Source organism: Alosa sapidissima, chromosome 5 (assembly GCF_018492685.1).
Source record: "Alosa sapidissima isolate fAloSap1 chromosome 5, fAloSap1.pri, whole genome shotgun sequence".
Classification (NCBI taxonomy): Eukaryota; Metazoa; Chordata; class Actinopteri; order Clupeiformes; family Clupeidae; genus Alosa; species Alosa sapidissima.
This window is the reverse complement of record NC_055961.1, coordinates 9025401-9039955: the sequence shown is the minus strand read 5'-3', so window position 1 is coordinate 9039955 and position 14555 is coordinate 9025401. Positions and strand designations below refer to the sequence as shown.

General features: G+C 44.6%; 1 protein-coding gene across 4 annotated transcripts in view; it reads right to left on the bottom strand.

Moving 5' to 3' along the window:
- The window catches only part of cxxc5a (CXXC finger protein 5a), a 17321-nt gene extending 4540 nt beyond the window's left edge, over nt 1–12781 (bottom strand). Inside the window, exons 1-3 of one of the 4 annotated variants that reach the window (XM_042093651.1) lie at nt 12439–12781; nt 12034–12330; nt 5005–6148 (exon numbers count right to left, since the gene is read on the bottom strand). In XM_042093651.1, coding sequence (XP_041949585.1) covers nt 5005–5856 — 852 coding nt within the window. In that variant the 5' untranslated portion in view covers nt 5857–6148; nt 12034–12330; nt 12439–12781. Of the gene's footprint in view, nt 1–5004; nt 6149–12033 lie in introns of all 4 variants that reach the window. The other 3 variants (XM_042093650.1, XM_042093649.1, XM_042093652.1) reach the window with 3 other exon arrangements.
- Between the last annotated feature and the right edge of the window lie 1774 nt (nt 12782–14555).

Genomic DNA, 14555 nt, shown 5'->3' with positions numbered 1-14555 from the left:
CTCTTTCTGCCTTTGCCCCACTCACATGTGTTAAGTCCAGTGGTGCTATAGGTATAACCGTGTGTCAAAGAGGCAGACCAGCGACACTTTCACACATGCTGGGGCTCAGAGGGTCATTTTAATGAGCACCAGTGGTCCAGTGGTTAACTCTGGACACAAACGTCTGACTAACACAGGCAATTAAGATGGACGATCAAATTACATGCGCAATATGTCTATGAATACGTCATTAAAGACATAATACGTCTAGAAGGCTAAGCTAAAAATAATTCAATATGTCATTAATGACATAATGCGTCTAAAAGGCTGAGTTACAAATAATTATAGTCACATCAAATGAACAATAAAAATGACAAAATAATAATATAAGGAACCTTAACAAACTGATAAAGCCAGACACAGCATCTATCATAATTACAAAGCATGTTTACTATGCAACACATTTCTGGCACAAGTAACATTTCTCACGTCCTGTGGTGGTATTAATTCATAGTAGTATCTGATTTTGTTGTTGTTCTTGTTGTTGTTAATTAAAGCAAAACATTCACTAAACTTGTCATATCTAAACTTATTTTGAGAAATCATAATAAATTACCATAAAAGTGTATGGGTTGTTTACAGATTACTTTTACTGCATGCATTAATACATAAGTTATAAATGTCATGCTATACCTATGCATTTTAATAGGCCTACTACAAATGCTAAGACTGACTCAATGTTTCTCTAGTGATTGATGGCAGATGCCTAAATCAATGCAAACTGTTTTTAGAATAGTAGAAATCATGATGCAGTTATAAATGATGTAATACAACAAGTCCCTCAGATCTATCTCACTGTGTATGTCTTTAATCATAGCATGCTCTTTAACATGTTTTACACCAGCTAATGCATAATGTATATGCATAATGTCACAGAAAATTAGAAAACTTTCACTTATTATGCGTTTAAATCTGACCTCGCAAACCTTTGATGATGAGCCAGAGCAAACCAATTACACACAGAAAGGATTTGCTGCACACTATGCAAACATTTGCTTTTGCAAGCCAACATGAAATTAATTGTTTTAGCTTCATACTAATGGCAACCTAATTGACTCCATGAAGCATTTAGAGAAAAAAGACAAGCATGTGCTTCTCTCAATAAATACAAAATGATCTCCTGTAAACATAAGTATAAGTATATATACTCTTTTGAGCCTGTGAGGGAAATTTGGTCTCTGCATTTATCCCCAGTCACACACTAATTCCGTGAATTAGTGAAACACACTCAGCACACAGTGAGGTGAAGCACACACTAATCCCGGCGCAGTGAGCTGCCTGCAACAACAGCGGCGCTCGGGGAGCAGTGAGGGGTTAGGTGCCTTGCACTTCAGCCGTGCCTACTGATTGGGGTTCGAACCGGCAACCCGCCGGTTACAAGTCCGAAGCGCTAACCACGGCTGTCATAACACTGAGTACTTTCGTATCAGCTATGACAGCGACTATACATTGTACTGCTTAATTTGGCAATGCTTCTGAATCTGATTTCATGTACTATAAATAACCTCTACAGCATGAAAACATTGAAAACATGAAAACCTATTTACATACCCATATGTATGTATGTATGTATTTATCTATACAATTACAAAGAACAGAGCTGTAGGATACAAGGATATAAAAGATAAAAGCTACTCTTTACAGACCAGGAGTGCGTTTCCCAAAAGCATAGTTGCTAACCTGTTAGCAACTTAGTTAGCAACTATGCTTTTGGGAAACGCACCCAAGGATGTCTCCTATTCTCTCGTTTTCCTGCTCCCTCGCTCTCTCCTGGACATCGCTGTTGCAAAAAACACAGTGAGAATAGCCAACTGTGGAGTCACCAGCTTGCAGACGCTGCGGCACATTGAGGGGAACATTTCCCTGGCCTCTCATGTGCTATCTCACATTCTCTCACTCGCCACTCTTTAGCACCCCAACATCTTTAGCACCCCGACATCTTTAGCACCCCGACATCTTTAGCACCCCAACATCTTTAGCACCCCAACATCTTTAGCACCCTTTAGCACCCCAACATCTTTAGCACCCCAACATCTTTAGCACCCCGACATCTTTAGCACCCTTTAGCACCCCAACATCTTTAGCACCCCAACATCTTTAGCACCCTTTAGCACCCCAACATCTTTAGCACCCCAACATCTTTAGCACCCCGACATCTTTAGCACCCCAACATCTTTAGCACCCCAACATCTTTAGCACCCCACCAACATCTTTAGCACCCCAACATCTTTAGCACCCACCCCAACATCTTTAGCACCCCGACATCTTTAGCACCCCAACATCTTGTCCTCCACTGGAGTTTCCTCTGAAGGACTGTGGCACGCTGACAGAGAACGGAATACCATTCACAAAAAATATCAACTATCAATGTCAACAGGCCCTCCTGTTTCTGCACGATAACACTACCGAGCACAAATTTGATGTGCTGTATGTTTTAATGCTGTAGCATCATTGAATGTACAAGTTTTTTCTGCAAAATGCTAAGCAAAGGTGCCATCATGATTTAAGCGATTGTACACACATGAGAGCATTCCAAAGAGTCTCACTAGGTGGCTGGTGGTAAATGCAGCTTTAAGGGGATACTGGAGGAGAGGAGAGGAGGAGAGGGGTGCAAAACAGGACTACTCCATCAAGCTACTGCTACTCCATCAAGCCAACATGAGGTGACCTCGGCGAGAAGTTTGGAGGGCCATTACGGCACACAGGCGAGGCGTGCCACAGGAGAGAGAGGGCAAGGGGAGGGCGCCTGTGCCATGCTGACACCTGGTGCTCCAGATGACAGCCCTATGGCCAGATGGACCATGTCACACACACACACACACACACACACACACAAATACACACACATACGCACGCACGCACGCACACACGCGCACACATGAGCACACACGTGCACACACACAAACACACACACAAATACACACTGACCCACACACAGACTCACACAGGAAGGTAAACACAAGAACTTCAGTGTAGTGCAGTCAGTACTGAAGTAAACCCTCTAAGAGCTAAAACTATACTATAAATCCAACGGTAAATTAAGCTGCTGACACACTCCTCACACAATTGAACATGAGCACAAAACCCCCCCCATATTTCTGGTATTTTTGTATTGTTTACATTACTAAGCACTGCTGCATCCACTAGCATCCTCCTCTCACAAAGGGATATATGGCTCCAGATACACGTCGCCACAAAAGGAGCTTTATCTAAAGACTTCCGGTGTGTACACACGGGGGGGGGGGGGGCTCTTCAGCACGGGTGTGGAGTAATCAGGGGATGGGGAAAAGAGAGTGACGTAATGACAGTGTGGAGGACAGATTAGAGAAAACCCTGCGGTGCATGTCTGCCCACCCACACACACACACACACACACACACACACACACACACACACACACACACACACACACACACAACCACACACACACACACACACACACACACACACACACACACACATACACCACACACAACCACAAACACACACACACACACACATACACACACACAACCACAAACACACACACACACACACACACACACACACACACACACACACACCACACACAACCACAAACACACACACACACACACATACACACACACAACCACAAACACACACACACACACACACACACACACACACACACACACACACACACACACACACAAACACACACACACACAACCACACACACACACACACACACACAACCACACACACACACAAACACACACACACACACTCACACACTCACACACACACTCACACACTCACACACACACACACTCACACAACCACACACACACACACACACACACACACACACACACACACATACATGCACACTCACAAAGGCACATGCCTTCCCCCACCCGCACCACCTGTCACACCCCATCCTAAAAGCCCCTCAGCACCCCTCCTGCCTTCCACGGAAACACAGAGCCATTGGAAACACACACACACTACATATGCTCATACACATGCACACAGACCCAATGTAAACAAACACACAGAGACAAACAGATACAGAAACATACACACACACACACACACACACACACACACACAGACATTACATATGCAAATACTTGACATATTTACACATTCAAACACACCCAAATACACCCATGCAAACACATATGCCACACCAGCAGCAGCAGCAGCAGACGCCCCTGGCACACACACGCATAGACACACACTCAAACACACACATTATGTGATATTAAAGAATATAAATTGCTATACTAATGTAAATTGTGAAGCCAGTTCAACAAACTATTCTAACCAATCACAACATTCACCTACTGAATTAATTTCATTAGTCACTACACCTACAGACTGAGTTCAGATCAAGTGACAACTGCAAGACAATCTCATTTTGACAACCCCATACTGAAGACGTGAACATGTGACGGATTCCTAAAGCTGTTTGAAACAGGTTGAACAAAAAACAATGGCCACTGGCCTATCCGAATGTTTCTGAAAATAACACCTAACCAAAGTCGATGTAGGATCCCACCAGACTCAGATCTTCTGTGTGGAGCTATGATTGAGGTCTGTACTGGTCTGGGCTCCTCAACCAGAGTTATGGTGATAAATATGTTACAATAGCCAACATCTACACTTTAATCATCCCTCCTCTCTAAAGTGGCGGTGGTCTAGTGGTTAGTGATCTGCGTGTCCAAGATTAACACCTGAAAGTTGTGGGTTCGATGCCAGGGACTAGGACTTTTGTGCCCCTGAGCACTTAAGTTGTTCCAGAGGAACTGACCCTGTAGGTCATTTACTGTAGGCAGATGATAAAAATACTGCAAATAGTGTAAAAAGGTACTGATTTCAGAAGTGTTAATAAATACCTTATAATATCTAAAACCTACATTTGAACCATCCATCCTTTCTAACGTGGCCAGCTAATGCCCACTCTTTCCCTGTGTGTGTGTCTGCACCGGCCGCTGTTACCTCCAGAGCTGCAGACGGCTTCTTTTTGAGCTCCTCGCACTTGCGGAACTTGCAGATCTGGTGTCCGGTCTTGCGGTTGCGGCAGCTGCTGCACTGCTCACAGTTAATCCTGCGCCGGCAGGGCGGGCACATGCCGCAGCGTTTCCGCTTCTTCTTGCCGGAGCTGATGGCGGAGGCCAGCTCGCTCTGCGCCGGGTACTCGGCCAGGCCGGCCATGTGCAGCGCGCTGTCCGCCAGGAACACCCCGGCCGGCGTCATGATGAACAGACCCGGGTTGAACGGGAAGCCACCGCCCACGCCGTAGGCGAAGTCGGCGAGGCCGCTCACCGCATCCACCGCCGCCGCCGCCGCCGCCGCCGCCCCGTCCAGGTCGCCCGCGGTGCCGGTGCCTGACTCGACGCCCCCGATGCCGCCGACCCCGACGCCGCCCGGCAGCAGCATGTGCTCCATGCCTGCCCGCTTGAGCAGCGCCGCCGCCTGGGCGAAGTGGAGCAGGCCATTCTGGCTCTCCAGCATCTGCTCTAGGGTCCGGTCCAGTTTGCCCAGCGCGGGCATGGACGCCAGGGTCTGCGTCTGCGGAGGCTGCTGGGGGGGCTCCTGGGGCTTGGTGGCCTGGTGCTTGACCTTGCCGTTGCTGCCGCTGTGGAGTCCGTTGAGGGTGTTGTTACTGTTGGTGTTGGCCGCGGGCGTGTACTGGGAGAGGGCGCGCGAGTGCTTCAGGCTCTTGCTGAGCGGCTCGCTGATGATGCCGCTGCGGTTGCGGCGCTCTGCGACGGGCGAGTCCGGCGTGCGGCGGCTGCTTGGGTCCTGGGCCTCGGCTGTCCGGTTGCCCTCCGGCCCGCCGCTCGACATGATCCAGCCCCGGCGCGAGTGCGTGGGTCGGGTCGGGTTGGGTGGACGGGTGGGGGTATGGGGACAGGATGGGTAAGGGGGGTGAGGGGGCGGCAGGGGGGAAGGGGCCCAGTGCTACTCGTTTGCCTGCTGAAAGCTCTAGGGGTGAGGGTGGAGCCTCCCCTTGACAGACTGATCAGCCGGCCAATGGCAGGCAGGTAAGCATGCAGGCAGGCAGGCCTCCTGTAGCCGTTGACCTTGACCTGTCTAAATTTTAACCCTCGTCCACATCCTTCCACTGGTAAGCCAAAGACTAGGAGAGATGGAGAGAAAAAAAGAAAACATTACAAAAGAGTTGTTCTCAGCTGTGAGTCACAGACATATTCAGACACATCAATGTAGAAATGAAATAGAGAACTGGCAGACAATCAATTTCCCTGACAGAGCCAGTAATAATCAAAATGTTTAAACAATTCAGTTCAAAACACAGTGCAGAGTTGAAGACGAACCACTTCTTCCACATTCTCTGTTCAGTAATGTTCAGTTCTACACAAGGGGTTGAAACCAGTGAAGTAAACATCAGAATTAGATTATTAGAATGTCAAGCTGCTCTCTTGTCACACCCAAACACCAGAGCTGTTCATAGACCTCTCCTGGGAAACCACCCATGAAGGCCCACTGTCACCACAATTTGTATATACACACACACACACACACACACACACACACACACACACACACACACACACACACATAAATGATGATCCAACAAGTCAAAAATAACACTAAAACAGACATTCTTCCATTTTTGTTCACACAAATCTGTGCGCCACACACAAACATGAATGTGCACTGCATGTAGCTATCACACTACCAACCCCTCAGTCACACACCAATACAGTCATCACAAAAAGTTCAGTTCACCTTATAATTTGTGACACGATGACACCATTTCCCAAGTTAGGTATAAAAGCTCTCTCGTCACTAAGGTGAGAGGATCTATCCTTACGTGATCTTTTGCACTATTCCATTAGGAAAGAGGGAGGGAAGAAGCACATTTATTTTGCTTTAAAGATGGATAGGTAGAGCATTCCCCACTCCACACATAACTGTTTGTTATTTTCTCTTGTAAAAAACTACAATATATCCATTTCCTCAAAATGTTGTGTCAATCTGGAAGAGGTTCAGATGTTTGTATTGTCCCGTTTGTTTGAATAACCAACAGCAACTTACAAAGGGGGGGGGGGGGAATCATCTCAGTGACCAGTGCCCTGACGGACATGCACACATGCAGACGCACATAACCACCGAGAAAAAATCTGAGGAAATGGCCGGCCCAGTCCTTATAAGGGAAACAAAGGGAGGGGGAGGGAGAAGGGCTGGGGGAGGGGGTGTGGGGTGTGGGGGTGTGGGGGGGGGTGGGGGGGTCTGCGCAGTGTGTGGAAATTGGAAGGCCAGAATTAGTGGGAGGTAAAGCTTCAAAGGCAGGAGCGCAGCCCCCGCATTCTCACCAGCTCAGGGGTCTGTGGCGCCAGCGGACCACAGCCAGATCCGCCCCCCAAAGCCACCACCACCGCACCCCCCACCCCCCCGCGCTTGCCTGCCTTTCCCCCCTGCGCGTCTGTCCACACCCCCCACCTCTCTCCATCAGCTCGCCTGCTGACCAGGAGCCTTGCGGCACAGCCACAGCCACAGCCACAGTCCGCCCGCTGTGCCCTGCGCCAGTAACGGCTTTGCTCCTGCCAGCGCCTGTGCCCGCTCCCAGCCTAGCCACCGCGCTCGCCATCAGCATCCATGACATCACCTCCAGTCCCCCCCCCCCACACACACACACTGTCTCTGGGTAAGATCCGTCACATTCACAATCTGGCCTTCATTTTATCAATCACATCTGAATGACTGTGTTTACATGGAAACATGTTTCATTTCTTTCTTGGGCCACCTCATTCTTCTAACTGCATGTTATACTTGGAGCAATCATAGCAAGCTGTTTCCAACACTGAGGAGATACAATCATGCTACATGCTATTCAAAGTAATAGTCAATGACAGCACTCATAGTGTTTTCATCTGTCATTGATAACTTCTTCTCATTCACTAACACATGAGAGCATTTCTTCAGTGGCATAACTCACAGGACAAATAACTATGCAGCTGCTATTGTACTGTGACCAATGAGAATAAGACAAATATTTGCCATCAGCAAAGCGAGATGTATACCCCACACTTAAACACTTCTGTCCATTAGCCACACCATGATGCTCACTGTCTGCTTTATGGTCATGTGTTAACTGAAGCAAACTGCACAATTTATGACAATTTAGTGGGGTGTCATAGGTCAGGATAGTCAACTAAAAACGTCTGATCACATTTGCCTCCACAGACAGGGATGAAAAAGAATTCTGCATTGCTTGTGTAGTTAATTCTGTCTGAGCACAACAGACATAGCATGTACTTTCCATTCACTTCAGACTTACATTTTTTTTATTACCATAACTCCTTTATGTTGAACGGATCAGTATTATACACATACATTTTATTTCACTAACATGGAATAAAGTACGCTACAAAGAGGACCTGTGTTTGAAAATCTTACCATACCCAATTACCATCGCAATCACGAGATGGGTTCAGTTGAACACCTTAAGTTAAACATGTTCCATGTTTAGCATTTGCTTTACAGGTGAAATCAATATTGTGATGACATGATTTAAAATGTATTTCACAGGCTGTTAACCTCTTCTGTAGATAACGCAGTGTAGCCAGCAAATAATCACTTCTTGACTTCACATTTCCCTTAAAACAATGCCAGAGGAGGTCAGTCAAGGCCACTCAACAACACGGAGATGAAAGCCAGATTTACTCATAATGAACTGATTAACTGACAAGTAAATCTAAGCTTTTTTCACAGCCAGAGGAATGAACAAAAACAAAGCATCTTTTGTGGTTGCACTATTTTGATGAGCATCAAGTGTTGACTGCTTATCTTGAATGGCTTAAAGAGAAAAAATGTATGCATGCATCCATAGACCAGGCTCAGACAAGCGAGCCAGTTGCCTCCCTCAGTAGGGATGTTTTGATAAACTACGGTAAAGACAGTGATGTGATATGAGTATTTTGTTCAGTCAGATCATTATAGATAAAGACTCCAATTAGCCAAGTTGGTTTTTGATATAGACATGTTTAGTGTTTACAGGTCTGCGGCTAGATGAAGGGTTGCCACACTTCCAAAATCTAATCCTTTTAGAGGGTCGCTTTAGAACTGCTCTCCAGCCAGGTCATACTATTACATACTATTACTATTACACCACTGTGGGAATGGGGAACCCGTTAGCTTGAGTTTAATCAGTAGCTCTAAGGAGGCTGCATATGGCTGTTTTGCAAGCTGCCAGTCTCACAGGGAATATCAACCTTAAACCACCACCATCAGCAGGCAACGTGTAAGAAAAGGTAATGCGCGTGCACACACACACACACACACACACACACACACACACACACACACACACATAAACACACATGCACATACACATACACATACACACACACATACACACACACACACACACACACACACACACACATACACACATAAACACACATGCACATACACATACACATACACATACACATACACACACACACACACACACACACACATACACACACACACACACACACACACACACACACACACATATATATATATAAACACACACAAATTTCTTTTGTTACACTGCACCATTATAAACTGACATTTTACTGTCAACATATCCCACAAGGGGCGATTCATAATTTAAGAGGATCTAAATATAAAAGAATATAAAATGTCCCATTGATACTCTTTCTGGATACCCTTGGATCTGCTGCGCTGTATTAAAAGTGGACTTCTTCCTTACCACGTGACAAGATGCAGCAGCCTATGTCAAAGATAACACAGAGGCAAAGACTAGGTGTGTCTTCCAGGTGTGCCCTACTGTCCTACAGTATTCTAGGAATAATGAAAAGAATATTTTGACATGTATTGAACATTTTAATTCTTCCAGACATTTCAAGCTTTTTAAGCATAAGATGTAAAATACCACCCAAACATACTTGTTGCTGTTTAAATCTCTCAATTTCATAGATGATCACAGTTATTGTGTGTTTACAAAGTATGACCTGTGAATGACCTCCAGAAACATGTGACTACAGAGAAACAGCTTCTCATCTTCTTGTCCAACTCCCCAAGCCAAACTACTTTAGTGATTAGTGATTTGTAAGGTTATTCACTGCTCTGCTACTTGTAGAGCATCAGCAGAGTCTTTCCCCAAAAAACATGACAGGGAACTTTTTGGAACACTTTGTAAAAAAAAAAAAACTAGACCTGCATGTTTCCTGTTGACAGTATGATTCTATTATCCAGTGCAACAGCTCATGTTAGTGGTTGTGAGAGCTTGTCACCTGACAATAAGAACAACAGAAGCAACATGTCCTCTCAATTCTGAAGTAGGATATGGCTTCATTTTCAGTAAGATGACTGAATTCGATTAACACCTCATGGTTTTGCTGTGACCACTGTCTGCAATGAGTGAAATGTATCATTAGGCCTATGTATTATTATTATTATTATTATTATTATTATTATTATTATTTATGTATTGTTGTTGTGATTATTGTCGCAATTACTCTTGTTTTTAAAGCACGACATCGCATCCCTCCGTCGACCATGTCAATTTGAAGCTGCACCCAAACCCCCTCCCCGGAGGTCAATGTAAGGCGGTAATTGGTCCTTTCCCTTGGAGTATTAGGCCGAAACAACACAACCACTGCACGACTGGAATGGGACTGGCTAGGGGCTTGGAACTCTTTCTCATTCTCCTCATTAATATGTTGTCATCATGTTGATCCTCTTTATGAAGGCTATCAAAACTTTTTTCCCTAATGAGTTTTTTTTAATTATCAACAAAACAAGCAAAGTAAATGTGTAAATCTTCCCAAATATGATATGAGGGTATGCATGGAACTGTTAAAGTTGTGCATAAGTTCCTCCTTGATCACCTTTAGTGTCAGAATTTCTGGGCAAAAAAGAAGCGAAATCCTCCAAATAGGTAGCAGGCTATTAGCCAATGCGGAACTAAACAAGCCTTCTCTCACGACGCGCAATCACACAGGCTCCACACCTATTCCCCACCCCAAACAAACACACACTTACATACGGACGCAAGCACGCATGCACACACGCTCACACACTTATCGCACAGACGCACGAGACCCAGAAGCCTGTTTTTGACTCGAATGTGCACAAAGAGATGCCCAAGACTTCTTTCCTGTCTACCCTCGTAGACTTGGCCATTTCAAAGTTGTATTCCTTATTATGCTCGCTGTACGCTTGACTTTGTTCTTTAATTGTTACGGCCATTTATTCACCACCACACACTAGTAACCCCTTTGTGAGCGCCGCTGCTGCTCACGGATTGCGGCAGTACCGGGGGGTCGCCGTAAATCCCCGTTCTCAGCGGTACAAGCACGGGGACATCGCGCGCCGAAGTCAAGCTGATCCCCTCGCCACAAACAATGAGACAGACAGCGAACACATTTTGCCTTTATATGATTATCTAAAGTCACATTTCTTTCCAAAGACAGTAATTACACTATATCATAATATTTCCAACGGCAAGTATAAGTTATACTTCAAATCAGCACACACGAATTTGTCAAATTGATTAATATTTGGGTATTTATGCATAGCCTAATACCAGGTCGTGGTATCTTCCCAGGTGTAGCCTTCTGCATCCTGTTTTTAAAAGTTCCGTCAACGAGAACTGAGACATCAGTAATAACCATACCACCTGTCGTGATTTCTGTCGCTATCATAAACGTCATCAAGCCCAAATCAATGTAAAGTAGCCTGAACTAACATAATTTCAATCACAAATGTTGAAGAACACAAACTTTCTCAAAAATCCATGCCATTGCTAAAAGATTCACACTTGAAATGTCATCGTTCACCATAGGACAAATACCTATTCAGAAATTTCGACAACTGTCTTTAATAACGTAGCTCTAATAATCAGAGAGAATTAATTCTTCCAGTACAGTCTATTTCCTATTTCTCATCACCTACATAGTTATCAGCACCATAAGCACAAGCTACAAACATGCGCGTAATGTAAACCCATAAGTTTAGTTAACATTAAAACAGTAGTTGCAAAAATACCTTTTGTCTAGACTCAGTGATCTGAAACCACGGTCTCTGCGGTGCCAGTGTATGGTCTGCAGCAGCACGACAGGGAAAATAGATAAGAACCATTCTCCCGTTTTCCCAACTAACTTGATCGTTAGTAAGATGACATCCCAACTTTGAGCAGACTTCAACAAAGTATGATTCCCCCTTCAATGTATCTGCATATTTGCAAACACGGGCCCTTTTTTATTCGCACCTACCAAGGCAGATCCGACCAGAGGGGAGGGCTCCCACTGTCCAAGCGGTCCGTCTCAGAGCTTGCCGTAGAGACTGATGTCAAAAGAAGAAAGAAAAACCTTACTCTTGTGTAGGAGAAATATTATGGCCATCAACTATGACCAATCATTGGTAGTCTCAATGAATTACTATAAAACGTACTTTCACGGAAGCTGAGCGTATGGGCTCTTCAACCTTTCGATACTCGCAATCCCACCTCTACATCCCCGTTCGCAGAGACGAACATGCAAACCCATTTCATAGATTTTTGGAGCTCCAAGTAAAAACCGAACTGGACTTTCCAGAGACGTTGAAGTGGTGAATTATTTCGCAACAACGTTCATCAGAACATGTCTGTAATTACTAAAAATCCGTAAATACTCGGGGGCAGAGTTGATCCATTTTTGTTCTTTGTTTATTTCGGCATGAGGTCAAGATTAGAACTTTTAATATCTACGTTTGTGGATATGGCTATCCGCGCAGGCTTATGTCCGCGTGCGCTGTATGCTCCATATGATATTTTCCTGTATGAGCCAAACTTGATATTTCGTCATACCTCTTTAAGACTGAACTTTCCTTAACACATTCATGCCTCCAATGGATTTGGCTGTCTAACAATATCAATTGACTTCACGTGGTCTTTTGTTGACTTTTATCTCAGCAGATTTCTGCTCAGTTTGAATGGGCCTATTAACTGGAAACATGTGACACTGCACCCTGACATTACAATATTACATATTGTAATATTGACAATAATTGTAAAAGCAATTATGTATAAATTATTAATTTAAGTGATAATTTTATTTTGATAAATTCAGTCTAAACTAGGTGGGCGGGGGCATTTTTCATAATATGACTAGGCAACTCCTAAAGAGCTGCACCACGACATTAACGTTTTGTCTAATGAGAAATTAATGCTGCGTCTTAATTTCGAATAGCTAAACTTTAAGTGTTCATATTGCTTGGGCTGAAGAGCCATCGAAACCAAGTAATGTTTATCCATGACCGTGCCTGTCGCTGTGCTCACGTTGCTATTCTGTTAGCATGGCTCTACATACAACGGTGCTCCGCGACACTGTCATTAGTGTCCGAAGCGCTAGGCTCCGCATCTCGTTCGACATGTGAGTCCACTCCACCTCTTTGGAATGTCCTGTCTGCTGGCAGGCGGCCAACTGAAGTGTGTGGAAATGACACCGCCAGGGCGGCAGAGATTTTCCTTCATTTCTCTCCTTCCCGATCGCAGACGGGCTGACATTGGCTAGAAAGTGGAGCAGCTCGTCAGGGACAATCAATGCGAATCGATCGAGCCGTGCGGTTTGAGGCTCCGAGCTGGAAAATAACGCGGCAGCCCGAATGCGTGCGAGGGGAGGGGATGTTCTACCAATACCAGCAGTTGCAGCCAAGCTCTCTCCCGCACACATAAACACCCCCTCGCAGAAAATAGCCTATATTCACCATGCTCAGTAAGCGCCAATCAACCATTTAATTATAATGCGAGTTTATACGAGGATAGCGCGATTTAACATTTGACATTTAAGGCCAGAGGTATGTTGTCCGTTTTAGATAAATAGTTTTTTTGAATTAGCTTAAATCACCTCACGTTTTAGTAGACCCATACTGTTACAGAAACAAATAACTCAAGGTAATTAAAATAGTCTTCCTAGTCAGTGGTAGGCCTATTCTGTGTTCTAAGAGCTGTCAAAGTTTAGTTTGGTCACATTAATGAATATAGGCTTCACAATAGCCACTCATATAAAACAGGGTTTATACCCCTTAAAAAGGGATTGATTTTACTTGAATTTGCTGCTGAAGATACATGCTTCAGGTAGCCTAAACAATATTCAAATGCTTTGTAAATATGTTATAAACATGTAATAACCGAGAAGTGTAGATTCACATACTAGCCTATGTCTGACTTTGGCTTACCTGACAGGCCTGATTAACCCTGTTTATGCATATCATATCCTCTCTGAAGGTAAAACGCAGTTTTTGTATAGGCTTTATGTATGGCCTGTGTCTAAGCTATGACCAACTGTGACAATATGGTGTATGGATGGACTGTGACTCTGTCCAGGTCAGGATTGACCTGGCGCTATATTAAACTGATACATTTCAGTCATTTTTATGTAGGTGAAAAGTGTATTATACGAAGTTATCTGACAATTGAATAAGCCGAGAATGCCACGTAAGGCTAGTTTCGTTTTTCCCTACTGGCATATTTTTGTAGTCAGTCTTCGTCAGTGAGATAAGCACACAATAGGCGCATCCAGTCCCTAACG